Raw genomic sequence first — 26,657 nt, 5'->3', positions numbered from 1 at the left:
ACCGCGGCTATTGTTATTTTTAGGGATGGTCGGATCGGATACCTCGGATTCAAATATCCGCGGATATTGCCCTTCATCGGATACATCGGATCCAAAGTCGCGGAAGACATCGGATCTGGATCCGAAATTTTAAATAATAGCTTCAGTGAATACAACGCCCCATCAGGGTGGAAAGAGTTCCGATTCTCTCTTCGAATGCGTCGTCGCATGCGATTCTTGTCCTACTCATGAACCGTTTTGTTTGAAAGCTCTCGCAGATGTTGCGAGTAGAATTTCAGCCGTGGCCAGGATTTTCAAGCCAGAAAATAAAAAAGGCAAAATACGACTGGCACATAGTGTGACTCTTCCCAAGAGATTGAACAATCATCGGAGGAATCTCAGCGCCGTAGGATAATAACCACGTCAAAAGTAACTACGTCGCAGATTTCAGAAAACCAGCCTCGGCCGTCCATCAGCCCGTGCCTCTGTTGTTTTTTTTTCGTATCCGAAATCACACGGACCAAAAATCATTGTCTTCTAAGGAGAAAATCAAATCACATGAAAACAATTGAAGCGTGTTTCATCCCTAACTCGTCTCACCAACTGACCTTTTTTGGACTTCCCGCTTCAATTCTCCGTTTCTAGACGACAAATGCTAGGAGAGTGACTTTCTGGGCCCGAAGATATCTTGATAGCTTCGACAATTAGATGATATGCACGAGATTTAAAAAAGAATGAGACCAAACGAGACGCATCCCTGACGATATTTATGTTTATTTTTCAGCTCTAATTGATTGCCACTCAGTTTTCTATCTACAATTCTACAATTACACTTTACTGATATGCAACATTTTCAAAACAGCATAGTTTTCAATGAAACAAGCGCAGCATTAACCCCTCAAACAATTAGAGACGGATTGGAAACGCCAACTACATATACCACGTAGCGCGCTTCGCTTTGAAGGCAACGACGTCACTGAAGCAAGATCTAACTTCTTCGTCCAACTCCCTCATTTGTAGCCTCGTTGTTTGAAATACGGAGGGAGCGTGCTCCTTTCTCTCCACCTCTCCTTTACGCGCTCCTTCCCAGTGGCGTAGCCATGGGGAGGGTCCGGACCCCACCCCCCGAAATATAAAAACACAGTTATTGTCCTTCGCAAAAGAAAACAAAATATCGAAAAATCAGGAATTTACAAAAATTTTCTTTAACAAATTAAGTTTTTCGATCATAAAAAGTGTTAAAATTAGTTTAAAACCCATTATTTAGTGCCCGTTTTTTTATAAAATTACGCACTGTGGCGTAAATTATCGCGAGGATGTGCTAAATCCACCTCACAATACTGAAGCATTTTCGGATGAAACACAAGTCCGTATGCGATGAGAAAGTAAAATTCGTGGGAAACGTGAGTGAGGAAAATTTGAATTCAGTCGATGGCAGGGGGGTAGCCAAGAATTTTGTTGAGGGGGGATCCAAAACCAGGGGGGGAAATTTTTAAACAACAGGGTACAAAGGAGAGGGTTTCAAACTAATTTTAACGCCCTCCATAATGTAAAATACTTCACTTTTCAAAGATTCATTTTTTTCATTTGTAAATTCATGATTTTTAAATATTTTGTTTCCTTTTATGAAGGAAAGTAATTGTGTTTTTTATATTTATATTCCTCTCGCTACGCCACTGGTCAGTGGTTCATCCTAAGAATTTTCCTATTTTCATTTCCAAACCCAAGCTTAACAGTTTAGGCCCTGAGTATGTAAAGATGTTTTTAAAAAACAACTTGAAAGCCCATAAAATAATTTTTAATTTATAAAAATATTAAAATGTGTATGAAAATCTAAAAAGCATTCCATTGATTGTATGCACCCACAATAAACTTGAATAATGACTTTGTTTAATGGTAGGAATTTGAAAATGCATTTGGATTCGAAAATATCCGATTCGAAAGATCTGGCTCCAAAAATCCTCGATCCGTCCATCCCTAGTTATTTTATTCCATTCAATTCTTAAATTTTAATGACAGCAATGCTACAGATAAATCAAAACCCCACCTGTTAGAAGGAATAAGAATCGATGGAATCGGAATCGAGAATCGGGAATCGATTTGAGGGAATCGAAATTGGAATCGGAATCGAAAAAAAGTGGAATCGACTCATCCCTAGTAAATAACATGAGCCAGCTAAGTCAGAATGCCTTGTGAAAGAGTGCACTTAAAAAAATTGAAACTGAGAGTCTGTGTTGATTTAACACTACATCCTACCTGCCATGTTTATTGCCAGCCGCACTTGCTGGTGCTGGCAATGGTGCTCTCAGTGTGCGTGATATTGGCATAGTAGCTTTAATTATAAAAATAAATGATTTTAAGACATATTCACATCTCATAAATACTTGTCTCACCTTCTAATTAAATCCTTTTTGTTCTTGATGGCTTTCCTTAGAGGCTCCCTGAGGCATAACTGAACAAAGTCTTGAAGCTCAGCATAAATATTGCGTCTGATTGCATCAGTAAATACTGTCTCCATTCTAGCCATCAGAACTTGTAATCCTTTGATCATAGCAATCACTTCAATTAAGGCAAATTTTTCTTCAGATGTGTAGTTATACCTGGTAGCCTATGTGAATGATATTGAAAGTGGGAGAAGGCACATAGTAATCTTATGTACAAGGCAAATGTTAGAGGCACGTAAATTCTACACATGATAAAACACTAATGAAAAAAGTAGACGAATATGAAGTTTGTATCAATTTACTGTGTTCTCAAAATACGTATCTAAACATTGCAACTCAAGGCATGCATTTAGCCCAATCTATTTAATGGCTGGAAGTACATGATTCCAACAATGAATTTGGTGACATTAGGTTTTCACTCATAACTGAGAAAAAGATTTTTTCTTTATATTCAGTGATTAACAACCTAAAAGATAAATGAAACCATGAATGAGCCAGGTAGTTCAGTTTAGAGATCCCATACAACATTGCTATGATAGGAAGAGAAGGGGAATGTGTGTTACCAACTAAGGAAGAATTTCACAATTGAAATGTTCCGACTTGAGAGGGATATAGACTTGCGACCTCACGATTGCTGTTTAGCATACCTGAGGAATATTAACTTTATAATCCTGGACAAGGCAAATAATTTCTAAGCAGCAAATTCCTTCCTTTGCTGTATACTATTGCAACTGTGCACATGACTAAGGAAATAGTAACTCGTTCATGTAGGAAAAGGGGATGGGTAATTTCTATGTAGCACCAAAGATGATTGGATGGAATCATGAAATGGCACCAACAACTATCAATGCATTTTCCCGGTTTGGATTAAAAAAATATTGCATTACCATTTACAGTGAAGCTATAGCACTCATGAGAGAATTGTCTAAAAATTCAATTTTCAGAGGAGTTTGTCATAGAAGAACATAGTCTACATGATCTATTGGTTGAGATGTAATAAAATTTATAAATAGAGGAAGCCACAAAATACAGATTACTATGTACATATGTACTTACAAAGTACCTAATATAGTACATGAAGTGACTGAATTAATTAATTGAATAACACTCGTGATTTGATTAACAAAGATTGACTCTGAAAAGTATGACTTAACCCATCGCTAGAAGAGAGAGAAGGAAAGGAGGATGAAGCTTAGAAAAATCAAAAGACATGACAAGGAATCTTCGGATTTTATATGCACTGGAAGCCCTTTAACCCATTAGTGCACAGCATCCGATATATCGGACGCGCGTATTTAATTTTTTTTCTGGGCTCTAATTGACTTGCGCTACATTTTGATACTATATTAAGTTCAAATGGATGTCTGTCTTCACCACCCCGCTAATATTTCAGTTGACTCCTTGTATTTATCGACTTGAGAAGCATTTATGTGAGACATGGCATTGAAAGAATTTTCAGTCACCCGCACGGGGTAAGTAAATTATTTTTTACTGTAGTATTTTGCTCAGTATGTTGATAACTTTTATCTCATTTTTCTTCTAAAGGTTGATCTTTTTATTTTCTATATTATCAAGTTTTTCCGTACTATTTTGAATCTGTAATCAACACTGAAAACTGACAGTCCGATATATCGGAAGGACAGTATTATTTAAACTATTGATTTAAAAAATTTAAAATTGCAGAAATAAGTTAAAATGAACCTTATTAACCGGAACCAGAACTTTTGAAATGAATATTCGACAAAAATAACTTTATGCACTAATGGGTTAATAGACAAGGTAGCCAAGCCACGCAGCCATATTATGCACCTGGCAGTGCAATAGGTTATGGAACCCAGTGGCCAGCTGTGACCTACATTAAGTTCAGTCTAAGAAGCTTATGGACGACCTCAGTCGCTATGGGTCTTCTTAGCCAGCCAGTGACCAAGGTCTGGCCACATCACTGGCTATCCTAGTGTAATGACCTCCATTAGAATCAATGCTCGATGACAAGCTGAGCAGCCAGCTGGGTCACTGGAGATGTGGCCAGGCTACCTTCAGCGACAGGGCCCTAAATGGGTCTTGACAAGATTAAAAAAACTGGGTTTTGCACCAATCATTTTTAGTCTTGGTTATGATCCCAGGGTTAAATTCAAGAACCTGTAGAACTGAGAACCAAAGAACCAAACCAACCCATCTGTATCAATCAGAGACTCGGAGGCTGTGTGCTAGGCTTAGATTGCTTGAACAATTGAGAATGGATATCTTTAAGAGCGACACAGAGAACATAATATTAGAGCCACACTATATTTCCAGGTCCGATAGAAGTGATAAATTAAGAGAGATGTTTTGCCGAATGGATAGATATGGGAATTCGTTTTTCCCCCGAGCCATAAAGGGCTTTAATAAATGCTAGTCCCAACCTCGTTAGAACACTTCATTTTATATTTAGATGTAAACGACTGGTGTCCTAACACCCCCTGCCACACGCCTTTTAGGCGGCTCGCGGGGTATTATGTAGATGTAGATGAATCAGCACAAAAAGTAGAGCCATCTAACCCACAGATGGTTACATTTCTCGAAGGCATGCAAAAGTAATAATCATGACATTTGTTTGCACACTCACTCTTTCATACTCTTCCGCCTCAGGAGGACATTCCTTATTTTGATGGTGATCTGTAGGATGAAGCAGCTTCCAGGAATACAACTCAGTGACTATTCCAGTCCATTCAGATAACAGCTGAAGACCTCGCAACGCTAACTCTGCTGTCTCATGGTTCTCTGCATCCGTCCTGCTTTCTTTGTACGTGGTGGTCACTTCATTACTGTACCTGGCTAGCTCACTGATGTATTTGACATGGTCTTCGCGGACCTGTTTTAAGTCATTTCATAAAAAAACATCTATGTATCAATGTAAAAAAAATGCATTTTCATGGTGATGAAAAAGATACTTAACCCATTAGCATCCACAAGTGTACTGGTACACGGCCTGAAGCTGGCCATTAACACAACATGCATACCAGTATGCGGAATGCATAGTGATATCTATCAGTCAATCCTACAGCCATCTAACAAGTTTTTGGCGAGGTAGTGATCTGATAGTAGCTGCCATCTGGTGGCTATTTTAAAACTTTTTTCCATTGCAAAACACCTTAGAAATATTTATACTTCAACCAAATGTAAGAGTAGCCAACTCTTGACAACACATCAAAATTTGGTCAAAATCAGTCAACAAATACTCTATTAAATGACTTATTTAAAGCAACACTACAAATGTGTTCAAATTCTTTAAAAGTCAGTGTCATGTTAGGGGTCGATTTGAATCCCAGGGGATGGATGCGAATGGATTAATTGTAGCAAATGGAAGAAAGAAAAAATTGATGAAGCAAGGAGAAAAATTACCTACGTACATGAAGGAACATGGTAATAAGGAGCTCGAGATGAAATGGAAGGAGAGAAAGGGGGTTAGAAATGTTTCAATTCAGATCACAGATCCAAATCTAAGTACAAATTCAAAATGCACTCGGAAGATTACACACTAAGAGCACAACCAACAAGTCATGTAGCACATCAATACTAAACACCCACCGATTTTCGAACTCAATACGTGATACCAAAATGCATGTTCATTGAAATGATGAATGAAATTAATAGGTTAATATGAAATGCAAGGCAGTTAACACATGAAGAAATAGAAAAACACTAGAGTACCTGGGGAAGATGAACCATTAGATCAGCCTGCGGACTGATATTGTTGGAGCTTGACAGTGGCCATTTTGATGGATCAAAATGTTTGCTGCGTTTTATGTAATTAAATGGTGCTATTTGCATATCTCCAAAGAGGGGAACAACCTCCAAATTCTAGAGTGGAAAAAGTGAGATAAAATTAAGACACAATATTTACGAAAAAGTAAGTCCATACCAAGATCAATTAGACACATAGTTTCTTGCCTTGAATATCCTATCAATTTTCTCCAGTTTTAGCTTCTTCTTTTGGTCGAGCTTATTTATGTTGCATACTTCACTGTCCATTAGGAAGAGTCCAAATCCCATAACTTTAACAAGCATGTGCTTCTCATTAGGTGTCAAATACATTTTATTTTCAAACATTTGAACACAAATATTAACCACATCAGCCAACAAATCTTCGTAGTTGGGAATCTTCTCCAAATTCTCCTTCACTGTATCTCTAATTTTATTCTGAGTGGCTAAGAACATAGATAAATTCTGAGATTCCTGGAGTGTTTGAGAATCTGCCATTACTTTGAGAAACTGAGCTGCCCTGCGAACAAAAATTTTAGCAGTTCATAACACCAAATAAGACATAAAGCATGCACATTTTTTACAGTATCAAGCAAGCGTTACCTCCTGTACGTAGAGTAGTCATTTTTAACGCTGGATTTCATGTTTTTCAATTCATCTAAGACTGCAAACATGTTAATAAATTTCCCCAAAGTTAAAAGGTATGCTTCTGAAACGAAGTCCTTCCTTTTTTCTTGATGACAAAGTCTCTTTACTTCTGCTGAGAACCTTTCCACTGCTTTCCTCTGAAAGGAATTAACAAAATAATTAAATACATGAAAATCCAAATACTCTCAGCTATATATTTTGGCACCCACAAAAAAAAACTATACTCCTGATTCCGGGGAAGGAAAATAAAATTGAAATTCAACTGTCAAAAGGAGCATGTTTATCAGCTGTTATACAGCTTCATATAAGATTTTTTTGACATCTTTTTTCAGGTGGATTGGGAAAATGGTGGAATACTCAGATTAAAGCAGATAAATATGTACATTGCAGCATACTTGGTCGTTAAGTATGAATAAAATATTTATAGTTAGCACAAAGAAATAATTTTATCAACGAAATGCAAAACTTGAAAACCAATAGGACTGCTTTTGATGGGGTCCCTAACCTTAAAATTAAAAAAATTGTAATTTTTAGTAACAGATTGAATTTTGATCCAATTTCTTCAAAGAGAGTACTTCTGAACAAAATACTTAAAGGCCAAATAACTGGAAAAAAATATAGAATTACAGGTGATATATCATTAAACACACCAAATATGTAAGTCTTCTAAACTTGTTGAAACTCAAATAAGATTCATATAACTTGTGAATCCATTTTCATAGCAATGCTGACATTTCAATTTAACTGAAAAATGTTCTGCTCCTACCCCATTTTGCAACCACATACTTTTTCGGGAATACTGCAGTGAACTCCAAAATTACGCCAAGAGTTAACCTTCCCTTTCAAGTTTCCTACACTTGTAAATATTTTCATTAAGGTCTACTTAATATACCTTCCTCTGCAACAAAACTGAACAGTTGCATTTCCAAAAAATGTCAACAGACATTACTTTGAGCAATGCAGTACAACTGCCTTAAAGACAGTGACAGAAAAACTAATTATGTTTCCAAATAGTCAATGGCTTACCCTCAATTTGCATCACCTTATTAACGCCATTAATAATAGGAATGATCAAGTGAATTAAAATTCATCAAAAGGGTTCACTAGAATAATATCTTGATAGGCACATAAAACTAAACTTTTAGCCAAATCACGCACTAATTTACTATCATTTAAGATTACTTATTTAAAAACACATCGGAAACAAGCTAAATTTTTATTGGATACAAAAAATACATCTACTAAGGAGATACTATTCTTAATGGTTTATAATTTACTACTTTCACGTAAAAACTCATTACAAGGAAAGTAACTAATAAGAAAGCTATGAGCACATCACATCAAACCCGAAATTTGGACTCACCTGGAAATACATGAAATTAAGAAGTTTATTCACTTCTGGAGCCAAAACCTCCACAGTCTTCTCATATATTTCCACTCGGTTGGGTTGCTCATTGGATTTAGGTTGAGGTATTGCTCTGGAGCAACATCGCCATGTATACAACATAACAGCATGCTCAAGACCTTCGTCCAGAAGTTCATTCTGCAACAAAGGAATGGGCTCAATAGTAACATAAATCATAAAATGACGATATTTGGGGCACTGACAACATAGGTAGGTCTAAATGCCCTCACCAAACTGGCGTGCACAGTGGCTTCCTCGATATACTTCGCTATTCCTGTCACAAATCCATTCCTGTCTTCGAAGTTTGTGTCAAAATTTGCTTGATAAACAATGGAACAAGGCTGCGCTTCAATACAGGGTTGTTCATCCGGGAGGGTAAGCTCATCCAGCACATCAACATTTGACAAGGCATCAGTCAAAGTCACTTTGTCGGTCGCCATCGCGTTATACTTCAATTATTAATGAAATAAAATTGGAAAAAGAGAACTAATTATACATTTTTAGTTCCAAAGGAACCATCACATCCAATGAGAGATTGCCCAACATAATAGGCCAAGCACTTACCTCAGACATTATGCACTAACACCACAAGTAAAATATTTCAAGGTTTAGACCAATTCCTATGTCCAGTTGTAAAGATCCATCGTATGGGCATTCATCAATCTTCGAGACGCTATCCAGCAAAATAGTATCCGGTAATGGCTCTAATGTATTAGCAACAAAGGAAGAAATTCAGAGGTGACTGCACCGAATAAATGATAGGGCATGAGTATATCTTTAAAAGTCTAACTCTTTCCTTACTGTGATTCACAATAATTGTTGGTGTGCAATTCAAACTGAAGTAAAATTCACTATGTAATCAAAAACATAGCCGCAATCTCCCAAACATCAGACGACCGCTGTTAGACAACACCCCTACCAAAACCAATCATTCTACAGTGTTGCCATATGATGCAAAGTTAATTTGGAAAAGTCGTTGATAAAAAGATGAATAATAAATAAATATAGCAAAATAATTTTCGATTAAAATTTATGGAAAGTTATAATAACGTGCAAATACTCTTTCATTGAACTTGATTTCGATCAAAGTTCAGCGCACGGTTACGTGACATGTAAAAGTATAATTTCCCGATTGAAATACTTCGCACTTTATTGAGGGAAATGATGCTTATTGTGCTTAATAGACTAAGATAATGAGTCTTTTTCTCAGAAAATTAAGTCATAAAGCACATGCCATTCGAATTCATTCTGGTGGGACGAGTCGTTTCTGCCACTATTGAGGAGATGGCTATTTGTTAAGGAGTAGGATTGTCAATGACGCTGAAAAAGGTGAAAGCGTTTACATTTTGTACATTTAAATCCAATAATTTTCCTTATAAATAAAAAATAAATAACATATATCAATTTTAATCGAGTTTTGGCCAAAAAATTTGTTTATATCGACAGGAATTACCTTTGCTATATAATTTTAAATTATCCCACCACGGCAATGATTGGCTGTTTACAAACATGGTATCCCATCGTCCCCATCGGCTATGCAAGCCCGAAAACCGACAACCATGTTGCTAGCCGGCTCGCAATGTCACAATTGGTCACAATGGTCACAATCACTATTGGTCACAGTCGTCACAATCGTCCAATCGTCATAATCAGGGAAGAAGGCGGAAGAAGGGTACTAGGGTAGATGATGGGGGAGGAGGAAAGTGAAAATGAAGATTAGATTTGTTTTTGTCATGTCAAAAGTTTGACCAAGAGTTTTATCATTGAGGTATGAGTTTGATTCCTTGTTGGCTACGTGAATACCCACGTTTATAAGTAATATGAATCAGTATTTAAGTTCCGATAATTATCTTTGGTTGAAAAGCGATCGTTGATTTCACTCCACTGCTGAAAAATATTTGGTCTTCCCAGGCTTAACATGTGACCATGCGATGCGGGGAGTGGACGGTGACCTTGGAAGAGGACCTGAATTTTCTGTTTGGAGCGGAATCCTTTCCATTCTCTCTGCTCCTTGGGATTATTATAATTTGATAGTAAGTTGCTTGAATCATCTTTCGCATTGTAAGTTTTTGATGTGAACTTACATAATTTCCCCTTAACCTGTATCCGCCCAAAATATTCTTTTGAGATAATAATTTTTTAAGGGAGTGGTAAAGACCTATTTTTTAATAACATTCTGAAAATATTACATAGATCGGTTGTGTAGTTCCCGAGATACAGGCTGTGACATAAATGTCACCTAGGATGGATTTTTTGTCTTTTGGTGTATGGTAGTATTTCTCCAGATAAAGGCGATACTTTTCGCATTTTTTTCAGCAGAGTTCATTTCATCAATCAAGAAACTGGAAGCACATATTTATTTTGAACTAAAAATTGTTTATGTACACTATCGACACGTTTTTATTTAAATTTAAACCCAGTCAACACAACAATTATGGCCATACTGGGGCCGTACCGTGCACGGAAAAAAGATTTGATTAAAACTATCAAACTGGTGTGAAAGGGAGTATATTGGTTAAATATGCGTAACCTTTGATGTAAATTATTGAGCACTTCATTTATTTTATTAAACGCTTTTGATGTATCTCCTCGAACATTTTGATATTTCCTTATTTTGGTAATTAGTTCGAAAGAGTAAATAACTGTATTAATTCAGTATAATTCAGAGTTTGGTAACTTTCATTGGTATTATTTTACAAGAGGTACAATCCGGATTTCGCCTTCAAACCTTCACTTTCCTGTAGTATTTTTGCCTCCTGATTAACGTGGTGACATTCATTCCTGGCGGAAATGAATAGTTTTCGAGATATTTTAACTTTTATGGATAGCGATTTTCGGGTTCTATATTTATTATTATTTTTTATTTTAGCGTTTTTCTTTCATAGAAGTTATGATCAATTTTACAAAGGTGCTAGCTTGTTTGGTAACAATTATCAAACTCGATATTGTTAGCCAAATTTGGTTTGATAGAATTTACTAATCGTGTTTCTTAATCTATCGAACGGTCTGTCTTTCCTATTTTGTTTATACCAAAACACGAATACACAATTGGAGTTGAAAGTTCCTTAAACAGGCCTAACCATGCATTCCATATTAAAGTGACCCTAAGGGTGAAAAATTATTAGTTTTACTTAATATCATATATTATGAATAATGTTTGAGAAATATATAAACCTTCATAAAAATGGATATTTTTAAAAACATTTTGTTTTTTTTCTAAGTTTTTATTGCTTCTTTAAGCACTGAACAACACTGTCTTTGTTGAGCAATAATGATGGTCAGGTTAACAATACCTTTTCATTGTTTTAACAACAGTTAGTGATTGTTGTTATGAGTGAATGGATTGTCAGTGAAGTCTTCTTTACTTCCACATCATAATTTAAGGTAATTTCTTATCACCGTTAGCTGAAATTGCTGTTTTTGTTTAGTGTATTTGTCTGTAACACCTGTCACAAAAAACATAGAAAAGTTTATCTCACAATTAAACTAAGACACTAGGATTTATTATTTTTTGGAAGAGTGAAGTTGTGTTATAGTGGAACATTAATACCTATAACAAATTTAAGAATATTAAAATTTATTTGGTGAAAATGTGGTAACGGGTGTTACGAACTTTGTTAAAACTGAATTTTGTCTTTTATTCCACTAATAACTTATTTTTATACTAATATGTGTATTTAAACCTGGAAAAAAGAAAACTAGGGTTTATTTTATACCCATTTTTTCTACAATGAGCAACATCTGTTTACAGAAAATGCCACCAATTGTAAAGTGTATTGTGAACGGCTTAAAGCTGACAAAGATAAATACCAGCAGCATCTTTTAAATGAGAGGCAGCGTGACTAGCAGAGAAGAGAACTGTACAAAATAAAAGAAAAAGATGACAACCAATTATTGCTTGAAAGACGTAAACGTGTCCAAGAAAGAGTGAGGAGGCATCACAACAAACTTAAACTTAACCCATCAGGGTCAAAAAATAACACCGTATCTCCAATAGGTCTCTGAACGCCTATTTAGGTAAAGACGTTTTTGAAAAGTAGGCGTAATTATTAAGCTAAAAGTTGTAAGAATATGGCTGTAAAGTCATCTGTTTTTTTATTATGAGCATTTAAAATACCTTTTACAAGCCATCAAAGAAAAACGTAGTTTGCACCGCCGCCATCTTGAATGACGTCAGCTCATACAATAGTGTTGTTCTTAACCAGCTTGATCGAGCACATTATTGAAGTTTACAGTGGAGATATTGTGGTTATCACGCTGTATTTTTCGTGTCATAGTTTTTCCTCAATGTTTCGAAGCGTAGCTTCAAGTACTGTATTGTGCCTAAGTGCAGAAATACGACTAGAAATGCTCCAAATAAATATTTTCATATGGTCCCCCAAGACGTAGAACGGAGATCGGTTTGGATGAGAAAGTGCCGATGAATGTGAATGAATGAATGAAGAAAATGAATTCTAATATTAACGCAATGTTTATCAGATTTGACACAATCCTATACCTACTCATCTTCACCAGTGGAAAGATTTTTCACTCACTGGCTTTATCCATTTCGAGGGGATCTTTGTCTGACACTTTTTGAAAAAATTGTATTCCTCAAGGAGAATAATGCAACCATATGGAGCAACATTTGAGAAGTTTTACTTTAAGAAATAAAATATACCTTTCTCGTGTGTACTATTTGTAACTACCCTTACGAGCAAAAACAGGTTAAATATTTTTTTTAAGGTAGAACCTCGACTACAAGGACCTTCGAAAACATGCCCTGATATTTTCATATATTGGAGAGAAATGATGCCTCTGTCGATCTGTGAAAAAATAATAGAGGGTCACCGGCCATTTAGCGCTAACAACTGTATTTGAAAATCGTGATATTCAGCTTAAAATTACATTGCTCTTATGGCGGAACGCAGACGTCCCTCGCTTCAACATTTTATTTCTCAAGATTTTCCCCGATAAGGCTACCTCAAAAACTAATATATGGCGGTCAAATAATCAGTGAACACTATGTGTTTTTTTCAGGATACCTTATCGGCCATTTAAGGAAGATATTTATGATTGAAAAACGATGACGAGCCTCACTTCCGTTTTACAGCCGCCATATTGAAACAAACTTGGCAACAATGCTCGAGGAGTAAACAAAAACATTGGCTCAAGTTGAGATTGCAGACGATTAACTATGCACCGAAATATATAATTTATCAGTTATGGTTGTTAACGGAATTGCAGTAAGCGCCCAAATTTTATTAAACTTGCGAATAATCATGACTGGAATATAAAACATCTCTGTAGGCTTGTTGCTTTCGCGACAATAATAGAATTAATTGCGACTTGCGACAGTTTATCTGTTCTTCAGACTACTACTTCAAATTGTAATACGTTTATTTCGAAAAATGTACATCGTTTTCAACTTGTAGAAAATAATTATTTAAATAGAAGTTCATAACCTCGCCCACTATGAATTTCATCATCCATTTAACTGATATTAAAATTCTAGAAAAAGGTCAGCGAGTAAATGAATGTAACCACGAGACAAGCATATTGCTGTTGGGTACCGACTATGTAGTGTCTGGAAATATAACTCCGTGAACATACCTACTAATTAATCGAATATTCACCCATGTAACCCTTCGACAGTATTAAGAAGGATCTCGTAGGAAGCTCATGAGCTTGCAATTAATTATTCTGATAAAAATATTTCCATGTAATTATTGTTATAGTTATTCCGTAAATTAATAGTTTACTCGTATAGCTGATTCATTACATCCCACCTTGAAGCGAGACAATCGTCAGTTTACTTAGGTGAGTGGTCATGACTCTCCGAAATGGGTCAATACCTACTTATTCACTGTTGAGAGGTTTCAGAGATTTCCACTCGTGAGTTGGACATGAATATTAAGTTTTTTCTTAAGTACCACTATTTTTCACTGTCCAACCAATCCACTTTGATATGTTTTCCAAAGGTGCAATTAGTATAATTTGAAAACACAATAGAAAAAACATCCATTCATTTAGACATTGCAGGAGGATAAAAATTAGGATGCATTTTCGAACAATCGGTGACAGCTACAAGTGAGTCTTTAGAAGTTGCAATGCCGGCCTTCCAAATTTACTGAATACTTAGGCACTAGGAACGAGGATTATTTAATTATACTGATACTAATGATTCGAATTGCATTTGGGTGATAAATGCAAATTAGTGTCTTATTTTCACTAATCAACTCCTCAATAATAGTATGGATGAGGCTATTAAATCGAAATATCAACAAAGAAATGAACATTTATAAGCTTTGTGTTAGTCATTTAGATACAGTGACTTTAATATTCTTTAATCAAGGCATGAAATTTCATTATTTAAACAATCATAGACACCTTAGGTAGGCAAATATTTCAAAGATTTCTTAACAAATTAAAAATCAGTAGATTATCGTATTTCTCACGATTTTAACTTTTTCAGCTACTATGCCAGGAAGCTAACATTCACAACATCAAATGAATCTGATTTTGAAAATGAAATTCCAAGCAAGCAGAAATGGAACCTCTTGCTTCAACAGTTACATACTGTTTTGGGTCATATATTAACATAAATCTACTGTACTACCAACCACTAAGCAGCATGACTTCTACAAGAAAGCACATTCCTTGAACCAGAAGTGCAGAGTAACATTCTGTTGTCTCAGGCTCATTTAAAACCCTATTCTGTCCTGTTGTAATAAATCTATGTGGAAAAACTAAGCTATCTATCATTTACAATGCAGGGTAAATGCAAATGATACATTGGCAGTGTTGTCCTAAAACTCGAAGAAAGAGATATTGCTGTGAACTTCACTACTTACCCCTGAAAGCAAATGTTATAAGCTAAGTTAAAGAAAATCATACCAAATAACTTTAGCACTTACCTGACAGAAAGGATAAGTTAAATTTGGAGCAAAATATTCTGATGAGTGATGCAAACACTGAATAGACATATAGATACCAGTGCTAAAACAATAACATCTTGCTTGACAGCAATGTTATGGCTAGAAGCAAGTCTGGAAACCTTTCAAATGTTATAGGTACGAAATAAACACACTATATAAATTTCACTTAGATATTAATTTTTCAACAATTTTTGAAATGTTACAAACAATAACTCTATTTTTTGTGACATTCATGGTACAACACAAACTCTTTACACCTTCATCACCTTCAGATTTCCAAGTGTTCATCAACAATTGAAGGCCAATTCCCTTCTCTGCCAACCTGTTTACCATATACCCTGATACACCCTTATCTCGCAGAGGTTTTAGAGTAGGAAGTAATTCCCTTTTTCTCTTGCTCTGCTCTTGCCTCTTTAAGAAGGACTGCAGAGTAAAACTGTACTGTAAAATCATATCTTCACCAACAAACACCTTTTCACAAATTTTTTTTAAGTTCAAGGCATCTATGTGTGCATTATGCCCACTATTGCTGAAGTCTTGCAAAACTTCTTCTACTAATTTACCCTGAGCATAAGACTTCCTGCCAGGCAGCACTTTCTTTAAAAGGGGCAAGGTGTCTGAAAACCCTGCAACAACAGCACCAAAGTCGTCCAATTTATTGCAGTGATTCACTGCTGCCAACACCATTCTGGCATCAAATTGCACATTGTGTCCTACAAGGACCACCTTCTTAAAACTCTTCAAGTAATCAATGAAGGCACATAAACCTTCCTCAAGTTCACCTGAGATGACTGGCTTGCCTTCGTAATACAGTAGTCCATCTACTGCTCTAAGGCTAGTGATCTCACTAACCCTGTCTGGAATACCCTTATGAGGGTAAAAGTAGCATGAAAAACTCGTGCTTCCCACTGCACCAATTTGCAGCAGCTCTGCATTCCCTGACAAGCCAGTCGTTTCAACATCAAAAAACACAGTGGAGCATGCATCACCCACAGGAACAAGATCGGAATAAAAAACACTATTAATGTCAGGGTCATAGGCCATCCCTGTTTTATATGTTACCCCTTCTCTAGCCTCTTTTACCTTTAGCATGCCCATAGAGGAAAGATTTTTGAACAATCTCCTCTGCTTAAATGAGCACGTTTTCCTCTTCTCAGCCAGTGACTTTCTTTTGAGGCTAAGTCGTGCCCTGTAGCGGATTGTGTTGTGACCAGGGGATATCATTAGACTTTTTTTTACATCACTGACATATGTGACACCAACGTTTTTTTGGCAGACTGCAGCTGCCACCCGGAAATCATTAGACTCAGATGACCCATAATGTCTCATTTTCGGTGCCTTACTGGCAACAATGGCATTAAAATTTTCATTGCATTGAGTAGAGCCACAAGGAGCCAAACAATCAGAATTACTGGCAAATTTCTGAAATACATTTTGTAACTCACTTTGCAACCTCTCCCCTACAAGACCTATTCCTTTAGGAAGACCCTTGTGCACATATGACTCCGGATCTTTCACATATCCACACCATGAGCCACAATCTCTGTGGATGTCAAAAGCATGCGGAACAATATTTGTAATGGCCTTTCTGAGTAGGTCTGGTTGGCCTCTGTTTTGCTGCAGGGCATAGCCAAAGCACCTCTGGAGATACTTGATGACCATAGGAGTAAGAGATCTATGGTTCGACCTCAAAGAATACAGGGAATTTCCCAAATTCTTCTTGGTGTGATTGATGTCAGAGACCTTTTTGACATCACCCACTTCACTCCTCAGTTTTGCAGCTGTTGAAGAATCATCATCACCAACAACTGTCCCTACTTTAACATTAGCTGCCTTCAAGGGGGTACTTTGGGCAACTAACTCCAAGGCTAGATCAGCTTCCATGGCTTTAGCACTCCCAGACCAGTTACGACGACAATCATGTTCTCTCTTTCCGTAATGACATGCCTTACATGAAATATTCCTGGTGCCATAAGCTAGCACTTTCTTAGATTTCTGGCCAATCAAACAGCCATGTCCTGTAAGGCTGGAGTAGCTCCTACCATTACCTCTCTTTTGCCACCCCATGTCGTAAGACACTGCAATGGGCGACACGTCAAGGGGTGAATCAGGTGAAGGCAAGCTGCAAGAGAAATATATTGTCATCAATATCACTCAATAACTTCATTATTAAATAACAAATGAAAAGGAAATTCACTGGAGCTTAGTTTTATTACATTCTATAGCGTGTGTTGCTGGAGAGATGAAATAGCTAAGAGAGCAATGAAATTGAAGGAAGGTCTGATAAAAATATTTTTAGCTTAAGATAGAACTGCTCTTACTGAAGGAAAATAAATGATTGACAGAATAACTAAGGAGCATTATAGAAATTGGATCATATCTATGGATTTACATAAAACCTTCTTTTCAGTTACTTCATCCATGATGGCAGAAGACATTTTAAATCTATGAATGTATTTAGAACAATGCATATTAAAATTTAAGATAAGAGCAAGAATCCTTAACAACTTGCCATATTACTAATTGCCACTCATTATTAATAACTCATCAGTGACAGCACCTCCACACATGAATTTTAAAACCAATATATATAAATGTGCTCATCCATTAGTAGAACCAATAAAGACTTTAAACATCATAATTCTATCACAAGGAATTATTGAGAATTAACAATATATTCACATGCACCAAAACTTTTTGAAGTTACAATTTAATTAGAATATTAATTCTGGATTATGTATGCTAACTCAGGAGAGCTTATATCAGTGTATGGAGACCTAAGGGGTCTCATTTATATCCTATAATTTTTATAACGTCCATAAGTGATATTACTAAAATTTTTCATGGAACCATTAACTTCATACTAGATTTAGTAAACGTATGAATGCTGAAAACTTTATAATTGATATTATGGTTCTAAGAGTAATAATATAATGAAAGATATGGGTTTATTGCTTGATAAACCAAGTGACATAATGAAGGACATAGGTGAATCATGAACAATTATATTGTTTAAAGGATCATGCATGTGAGTGTTAGACTATGATATATTAACTTCATTAGTATAATGGTATTGGAATATTTATACTGTGTTCCTGTTCACTCTCATTTAAAATATGCATCTGCTAAATGAAACATATATATATTTTCCACATTACAACTTTGGCTGAGTTCAGCTACCTTTATAATATGTTAAGATCACATATGAAAACAAGGCTGAGGATTAGAAGGCATGCCATTTGCTTTTATTATTAAATAATAGTCCTCATATAACTAAATAAATAGGTTATTATTTCATACAATCAGTCACTGTCTAAAGGACCTTTTCCAAAATAATGCAAACTTAGGTATGTCTCACGCATTTATGAGTATCGCAAATCGGGTGATAAGTCTACTACAAATAATTATTGAGGATTAACAATCCAGTCACTTAAACTAAAAGTTTTCAAAGGGATTATAATTTTATATACTAAATTATTCATCAAAGTTATACATGCCATGCCACTGAAAGTGAATTATAAAAGGGGTTCAATGTATTTACAAATTTGGGATGCGTTCAGCACAGTTTTTGAGGTGTTTAGGTATCGCATAGGTAACAGTAACCGCATGGGTACAAATTATATTAAGGTAGAAAGCATAATGAACATTACTGTATTACTATTGCGATATAGGTGAAACATCCATAGTAGGAATACTACTTTCACAGTATGTATCTAGTTGATTTGAGATTTTAAGGCCAAACACTCTGTTGTAAATGACAAATAATTACCTTTCTTGTAGTATAGTTAGACCCGTGTGCTCCAATTCTCTCTCCAGCAATGAAGAAGAAACACAGCTTTCATTCGCCACATTTTCGATTTCAGGTCCAATAACCCGCTCACTTCTCTTCAGCAACGACTCATGAACCTCCGGAATGTTAAGGCACGACAAGAAAGCATTAACATGAGCGGCTCCAATTCCAGCATCAATCAGACCTACAATTGTAAACAAAGCCGTATGTTAAACAAACTGAAATGCATAACATCATTGATATTGAAAGGCATATTAAAAGTACATTCATGAATGTCACTTACCAATTGCAGCTTTCAAATTAATGTCGAAGTTCTGCCTATTAGTCTTTGGGTTGGCTTGAGATTTTGATGTCAAGACGGTATTCACAGCGCCGCAAGCTCTGCATGTTATATGCCATTTACATGCGAGTCCTATTAGATTTTCTTCAGTTATATCATTCAATGACAAGATTGAAGAACAATGCGTACAAATCATGTGCTTGCACAAAAAATTCACGTCGACGATTCGGCATCCTTCAACAGGTGCACTCTTTGGAATCACTTCGTTGGAATTGATGGATTCACTTTCGGCCACATTTCGTTTCCTCAGATTATCCAAGCTCTTACCCTTACCTTTAGACATGAATTTGCCTTTAAATCGGCCTGATGAAGCCATCACTTCAGCCCAAAAATATATTTAGTAATTTAAGGCTCAGCAAATTGGATAATAAAACGAGTAATATTATCAAAATGCAACGTAACGGTATCGTACACAAGCAAAGGTGCTCAACCGGTGTGAAGCTACGATATATTGACAGCGTTGTCGAGTCGGTGGTCGGCAATTATATGTATATAATTTTTCCAAATTAGGTTAAAATTAACAGAGCAAAAGCTCTCACTAGTTAAGTTCTTTTTATTCATCGCATATGATACAGTTATGAAGCTTTACCGTATTTCCAGAAAGATTTTTTAAATCCTTCCGATACCTAAGAGTCAATATAACAGCCATTCTTCATATCACAGGATTATTCCATTTTTAGTAAAATACATGCACTGTACAGCTATTTTGATTGATTTATAATTACTTTTAATTTTCATAAATGACACATTTAGCCATTATAACTCGTTGTTGTCGAGTTTATCTTACTAATGAAAGCAGTATTTCGAAGCGCAGGTTCTACCTTAAGACCTCTTCGTTTCCATACAAATGTATTCTTTTATTTCAAAAAGTATTTCAAATACTGTTTTAGATTTCAAATACCCAAGTCACAGGTATTGTGCATTTCAATTTTGCCCAGCCCTGCTTACATATTACTTGAACTGCTCTCAGAACTTATCAGAACTAGCTGTGCAATCATTGCAAGAAAGGCTGTTAACTTCCACCTCACCGTCCTCCTCAAAAACTCATGCCTCCACATAATAGGTCTTATCTGTGCTCGGGGCACACACGGGCTCGAACGAAATATTCGTTTTGAATGTGCATAATTTGCACACAACCAATGGCACAGTCTAAACATATGTAAACACTGTGCCAATGGCGTCATCAGTGTAATCTTCTCGTCCGACCCTAATAAATGGAATTTCATTGTTAAATTTCATAAACACATTTAATATGTATTTTACAAGAGCTAGTAATATTATATTTCCATACCTATGCATCTTCACGCCCTGGCTTTCAGCATTTATGTAGCAATTGCTGTTACTTGCGTAAGTAAACATTGCTGCCGTTGTGATTTTTGGCAAGTTTCCGGAGTCAGCCTTGGTGAAACCAGGTTCTGTGGCATTTGTTTTTTACGATAAAACCTCCGAAAGATATATAAGAAATATAACCTTACTTAAAGTCGTTAAATAAACCAAGAAATTTGGTGACAATGCGCAACGCCACTGATATTTCCCACACGATTGCATGAGCTGACGTCACTTTCCGGCTGGCCAATGGAATTACGATTTGAAGTGGGTGTGTTTGTGGAACTGTTACGGTCATTTCTTTTGTAAATTCTTAAGAAAATACATGAAATAAGTGCGTTAAAGAGGCATTAATGACAATTTTACTATAGTTTACGATTTTTACTTAATATTTGAAGGGATATTAATATTTTGTCCAGAGACCTATTGGCAGCTACAAGTTCATTTGGAAAAGCTGTTAATAGGCTGAAAAAAAACCTGCCAAGTAGCCCAAGCAAAAAAGGTGCTGTTGTGGAAAAACTTGCTCTTGATTTTGGACTAAATTTAAAAGAGGAAAATAACAGTGATCATCTACCACATCTCATAGTGCCTGTAGAACACAAGTAAACTTTTATTGCAGTGATACTATTAGCCGACTGGCACCTGGGAAACAAGATGTTAAGTCAGTGAAATGTTAAAAAAACTGGCAAGAGAGTGCACATGCAAAAACGACACTTAATTATGACAGTTAAAGAGGCTTTTGAGGAGTTTAACTTAAGCATCCTGATATTGCTGTGAATAAATCTTTGTTTTTTTTCCTTTGCCCAAAACATGTCCTACGTATTTCTCAAATGCCACACAATGTGTGTTCCCAAAGACCCATGAAGAACTACTAGAATACTTAAGTTGTAATTTCTTGAATGAGACATGCATGTTGGGTGTGTGCACACAATGTTCAAGTAGAAAAGTGAGTGACCTATTAGTCAATGTGCACAAAGAAAAGATTTCCTGGAAAAAATGGGTTGATGAAGGAGTGATCCACTTGACTGTTGTGACTGGGAGTTTAGAGAGAGCTATTGAAGAGCTTGTAACAAAAGTTACTCATTTCAAAAGTCACTGCTATGCAAAAAAAATACAGGATGATTACTATGAAGAATCTATTAAAGGCCTAAATAAGGAAAAATGCACAGAAACATATGGAGCAATACAAATAGACTTCGCTGAAAACTATTTGATGACTTATCAAGATGAAATTCAGTCTTCCTACTGGAGGCACCAACAAGTAGGCATTTTTACATACTGTGCATGGCTACCTAATAAAAAAATAAACTCGAATGTTGTAATTAGTAATGACACAAGCCATAGTAAATTTTGTGCATGGACTTTCCTCCGAAAAATTGTTTTTGATATTAAGGACAGTTTTCCTTTCCATGATAAATTAAAAATATTTAGTGACAATTGTGCAGGATAATTTAAGTACAAATATTCCATGTCAGCATTGTGTAAGATGAAAGCAGATTTTAATGTTACCACTGATTTTGAGTGGAATTTCTTTGCATCAAGCCATGGGAAAGGTGCTGTTGATGGAATTGGTGGGGTAGTAAAGCGCCATGTTTGGACAGCAGTTAAAGGGAACTGAAATGTTCACATTGAATCAGCAAAAGGCTTTCACAACCACATTGTGAATAAAGTAAATGGCATAAAAAGTTTTTATGTTGACAAGAGGGAAGTTCTGGAAAATGAATCCACTTTACGAGCTTATAGGGCCACTGTTGTTCCAATCCCAAATATTCGGTCAAGCCATCATTTTCGGGTCTATGATTCTTGCCATCTCTTGGTTGCAAGAACTTCAACCCCTCTCATGACCAAAGTACCAGTTTTTAACGAGACTAGGGAAGACATACAAGAAAAAGTTTTAGCTTGCAAGAAAAGACTTCGGTACGAAGATGCCTACTCAGATAGTGAAGAAGAGGTTCATTCTCCAGAAAAGATGTTGCCAGTGTCCACTGTCAAAACACCAGGAGATGTTTCCTCTGGGATGTATGTGGTACTTGTGGAAGTTCCATGCAAAAAATTGAAAAGAAATAAAACTAAAAAATGGAAAAAGTACCGCTATGCAGCCATATGCCAAGGGAGTGTGGACAATGAAAACTACATATCTGTGATGTTTTTAAAGTCCCTTGATTCGAAGAAAGTTTTCGTAGCTGATGATGATGACATCAACCATGTTAGTTTCAAGAACATTTTGGGAAAATTACCAGACCCAGCAGTGAAGCCAAAGTGCCTGTTCACAATTTTATATGAATAGGGAAGTAAACTAGTTTTTCAAATACACCAAACACATTTTTTAAATTAGAGTTCAGAATAACATAATGTCGTAAAACCACAGTTTAAATCCTAATAGTGAATACTTGGTTGGAGATAATGCCCGAAATATGCAAAAATTCAAAGGCCGCTAAAATGGGTGTCCATGTTGATTATTGGCCGTGACGTCACAAGGCAGAGGCAGAAGGCAGCTTCTACGCCGTTTAGTTCTACCACTATTATTGCATAGAAAAATTAGTGAATTTGAGGAAATCCGTTTGTTGCTGTCATAAAATATCTTCAGAATATATATGTGGCTCCTTCTCTTTTGAGTACATGACTTCATCATTGCGTAATATATTAATATCCATCGATATTCATTCACGTGTCAACTTCAAGTTTGAAAGAGTTGTGCGAGTAGCACATTGAATCTTTAATAAATAGATGATGGTATTTATTTTTCGCTGGGTATATTTTGGCACAATACCGTTTATCATGCCAAAACTTTTGTTGTAAGAACTGAGTCAAACTAATAAACTTATTTCAGACGTTTGCTGCGAGACTTATTTGTTGCGTATGTATTCACGCCGGCCGGCACGTTCGCCCTTCGCAAATAGAATCATGGGATGTTAGCCTTATTTCCGTGCTGGCTGGTTGTTGCAGTGGTTCTCTGTCCAGGATGGGTTCAAGAAAAGTTAATATTAATTGGGAGAAGGAAAATTCCAACGATTTATAAATGGAATTCCAAACTTTGATGTATTTATGGTCACTGAATTTTTGAAAAAGGAGGACAGGTTCAACGCTCCATAGAAATGCGAGGCGTTAAGGCTAGCAAGGGGAGACCACGTACCTTGCACCGCCTTTTTCAATGACGTATTTTTTATGGCCTTCAGAATGGTGAACACATCTCTGAACTAGTAGTGGTTCCGTTGTTTGGACCTTAGTTACGTTGTAATTAATTAATTTTCATGTGGTACTTTTCACAAGCCATTTATAAATTTAAAATATCTTCCACCACATGATGGGTCAGCTGGGGTAGTGGTAGCGTTTACGACTACCACATTGGGGACTAAGGTTCATGACTCCATTATGACATTATATTTTTTTGTTTTCATTTTGATCAAACGGCGACAAGTTTATCATTAATTGTAATTGCAGCAATCATAGAGATGAGACAATTTTTTTATCATCATAATGGCGTTTAGGTATTTAATCAGTGTCATTTCAAACGCAGAGATACGACGACTACAAGGGTTGGTGTGCGCTAAAATGTTAATTTTTTCTTTACTTATACTGACCAACTTCCACATTAAAAATGGAAACCACTCTTGCAAGAGCACATACCATTAAAGATTCACATTACTCCAAAGGGAGTTTACTCACACAGTACCCATGTGCTAAAAGAACCATTCCGAAATATAATTTCAATTAACAAATAGGATGAAATAAAAGTTGATAACCCTGGACCGGGTGCGCTGGCGTATAAAATACGTCAATCTTTGAAAACCAAGGATTTCAACATTGTACGCACATTCTGGGCTAGAATGGTCTTGTGTATTCCTACAATGTACTTTGACTGCCTATATTGCGAATTTTCAAAGCTCGAGGTATTGTAGCTAATTTTTTAGATCAGCAAGAGGAATCCGTCACATGTGGAGCTTAAATTACGCCGTGCGACCTGCCGTGCACCTTTGTATCTGTATCACCTATAAATGTACTAATTTCAACAAATAATGATTAACTTTAACAAAAACGTTTGTTATCATATATGCACATATCATGGGCAAAGTATGCATTTTGCCCGGTTGTGTAAAATAACAGTCGTGCCATAATTCATTAACCAAACTACTTTCAGTTTATACATTACATAGGTCTACGCGGAAGATGCTACATTTGGACTCAACACACTTTCTGATATGAATGAGGTACCTATTAAGTAAATTATTATTATATAAATATCAATTTGATCTTACAATACCTTCAAATGATCTTCAAAACAGAATTTCATCGATAGGTAAGAGTCAGGAGCAGCATTGAACCATTTATTCCGTATGGCTTGTGCTTTAGGCATGGAAATGAATATCTTCTCCAGGCTTTCGTTTCGACGTCGAGATGCAATTTGGAACAAAAAATCATATATAACTCTTTTTTTAATTCATGTTTTCTGTACTAGCCGACATTTTTAGGAAGCAAATTCCACCCATTCCCGGGAACTCTCGCCGCGCTAAAGAAGGCGACGGAATACAGCGATACTCCACTAGTGACTACTGCCTTGTGACGTCACATCTCAATCAATATGGAGGCACTGTGTTTCAGCGCAACATGAAATTTTCCGACTTTCAAAACGTTTTAAAGTGCATACCTCTGATGCAGGAAATAAAAGTGACTGTACTAATGTTTCCTTTTTAGGCTAAACTTTCAAATTCGGCAATAAAAAAAATTAGTGCACTTCCCTATTCAGGGGGGAATTCTGGAGAAATTGTGATGACCACATCTACTATAGCCATACAGGTCACATGCCAGTTCTTGAATGTACCTGTATCTAATACCAGTCACAGCAGTTATAATTTAGGAATAATACTTAGTCACTATATATAAAAATGTTACAATTTTCCGCTGTTAAATCGTTGCAGTAAGGAATTTTAAGGAATTTTTGACACATTGAATTTGACATAAAAAAATGCCATATTAGTGGGGATTACTTTGGTCGTCAGTATTTACTTACATGAAAACAATATTTTACATGCATTAATAAGTTTTAAGTCATTTATTTTCATTAAAAATGAAGGATGATCCCAACTCTGTAACGCCCGTTATCCTTACCTGTAACACCCGTTACTTTTTGTTTGACCCTTAATGTTAAATAAATTCAGAAAACCCATAGATGGCTTTGATGTTATTACCTTAAATAATGTAGTTATTTCTTTTAGGATATTTTTAGAGATCATGTTTCACAGAGTTTTAACAAAAACTGGACTAACCGCATGGAGAAAGGCCAATGTGTGTAACACTCTTTACTGTTGTAATTCGGTTTTACAAGAGGAAATTAAATAAATCTTTAAAAGTTGAAGTAGGCATTGCGTTATAATATTATATTTATACCCCATTATCACATAACTTATAGTTTTTACTCTTTATTTTGGGTTATTTGGACATTTTAAGTGTCAAAGCGTAACACCCGTTAACATGGAATGCATGTAACTTAAAAGATAGGTTGGTAGAAATGATTTTAATTTCATTATTTCTGATGGCGATAATGTTTTAATTTTGTTTACCCTCATTTTTCTGCTTATTTTTGCTTTTAAGTGCAATGTTATCCCTTAGCTGGTGCATCAAATATAATAGTTACTTAATACGTCGGATAAGTGCAACTATGGGCATTTTGTTTTTAATTGTTTGCATTACGAATATCACGTTTCATTGACTACCTAAGTTATTTAGCTTCTAACATCTTAAGATTCACAACTTGAGTCATATCTTGTTTATCAAAGATTATCAAAGTTTGTCATCTCCTACTCACAAGATGATTTAGTAACATATTATCATCAGTATGGAAGCTGTAAGGAGATGTTTGTGTATTCTGACTCATTAAAAAATTTAATTAGAGGTATTCTTGAGGGATAATCATTCACGATTGAATAACCATGTGATAAAAGTTATCATACTAGACCAAATCCATGCTAAGGATATCATCTAGAACGTTAAAGTCAACCTAGATCGATGTTAAAAAACCTGCAAATAAAGTTTTCTTGCACCTCTGCACTAGATATTGATATCCAGTAAC

General features: G+C 35.9%; 2 protein-coding genes and 1 long non-coding RNA gene across 6 annotated transcripts in view; 1 reads left to right on the top strand and 2 right to left on the bottom strand.

The window, feature by feature from the left end:
• The window catches only part of LOC124161872 (cytoplasmic FMR1-interacting protein), a 53,672-nt gene extending 44,525 nt beyond the window's left edge, over positions 1–9,147 (bottom strand). For all 4 annotated transcript variants that reach the window (XM_046538100.1, XM_046538104.1, XM_046538102.1 and 1 more), the window contains exons 1-9: positions 9,019–9,147; positions 8,782–8,921; positions 8,448–8,666; positions 8,176–8,355; positions 6,768–6,949; positions 6,354–6,684; positions 6,114–6,263; positions 5,029–5,274; positions 2,373–2,587 (exon numbers count right to left, since the gene is read on the bottom strand). In XM_046538100.1, the coding sequence (XP_046394056.1) occupies positions 2,373–2,587; positions 5,029–5,274; positions 6,114–6,263; positions 6,354–6,684; positions 6,768–6,949; positions 8,176–8,355; positions 8,448–8,666; positions 8,782–8,790 (1,532 nt within the window). In that variant the 5' untranslated portion in view covers positions 8,791–8,921; positions 9,019–9,147. The remainder of the gene's footprint in view (positions 1–2,372; positions 2,588–5,028; positions 5,275–6,113; positions 6,264–6,353; positions 6,685–6,767; positions 6,950–8,175; positions 8,356–8,447; positions 8,667–8,781; positions 8,922–9,018) is intronic.
• Positions 9,148–9,900: 753 nt separating this feature from the next.
• On the top strand, positions 9,901–12,299 carry LOC124162817. Its single transcript, XR_006865683.1, has 3 exons — positions 9,901–9,985; positions 10,129–10,250; positions 11,969–12,299. It is a non-coding gene; the product is annotated as an uncharacterized LOC124162817 (long non-coding RNA).
• Positions 12,300–14,674: 2,375 nt separating this feature from the next.
• LOC124163047 lies at positions 14,675–19,400 on the bottom strand. Its single transcript, XM_046539830.1, has 4 exons — positions 19,208–19,400; positions 18,904–19,108; positions 15,383–17,256; positions 14,675–14,712 (listed from the first exon to the last, which is right to left on the bottom strand). The coding sequence occupies exons 1-4, from the start codon at positions 19,398–19,400 to the stop codon at positions 14,675–14,677; spliced, it is 2,310 nt and encodes a 769-aa protein (XP_046395786.1).
• Between the last annotated feature and the right edge of the window lie 7,257 nt (positions 19,401–26,657).

Source organism: Ischnura elegans, chromosome 7 (genome assembly GCF_921293095.1).
Source record: "Ischnura elegans chromosome 7, ioIscEleg1.1, whole genome shotgun sequence".
Lineage (NCBI taxonomy): Eukaryota > Metazoa > Arthropoda > Insecta > Odonata > Coenagrionidae > Ischnura > Ischnura elegans.
The sequence above is the reverse complement of the archived record's forward strand: the minus strand, read 5'-3'. Positions and strand labels throughout refer to the sequence as shown.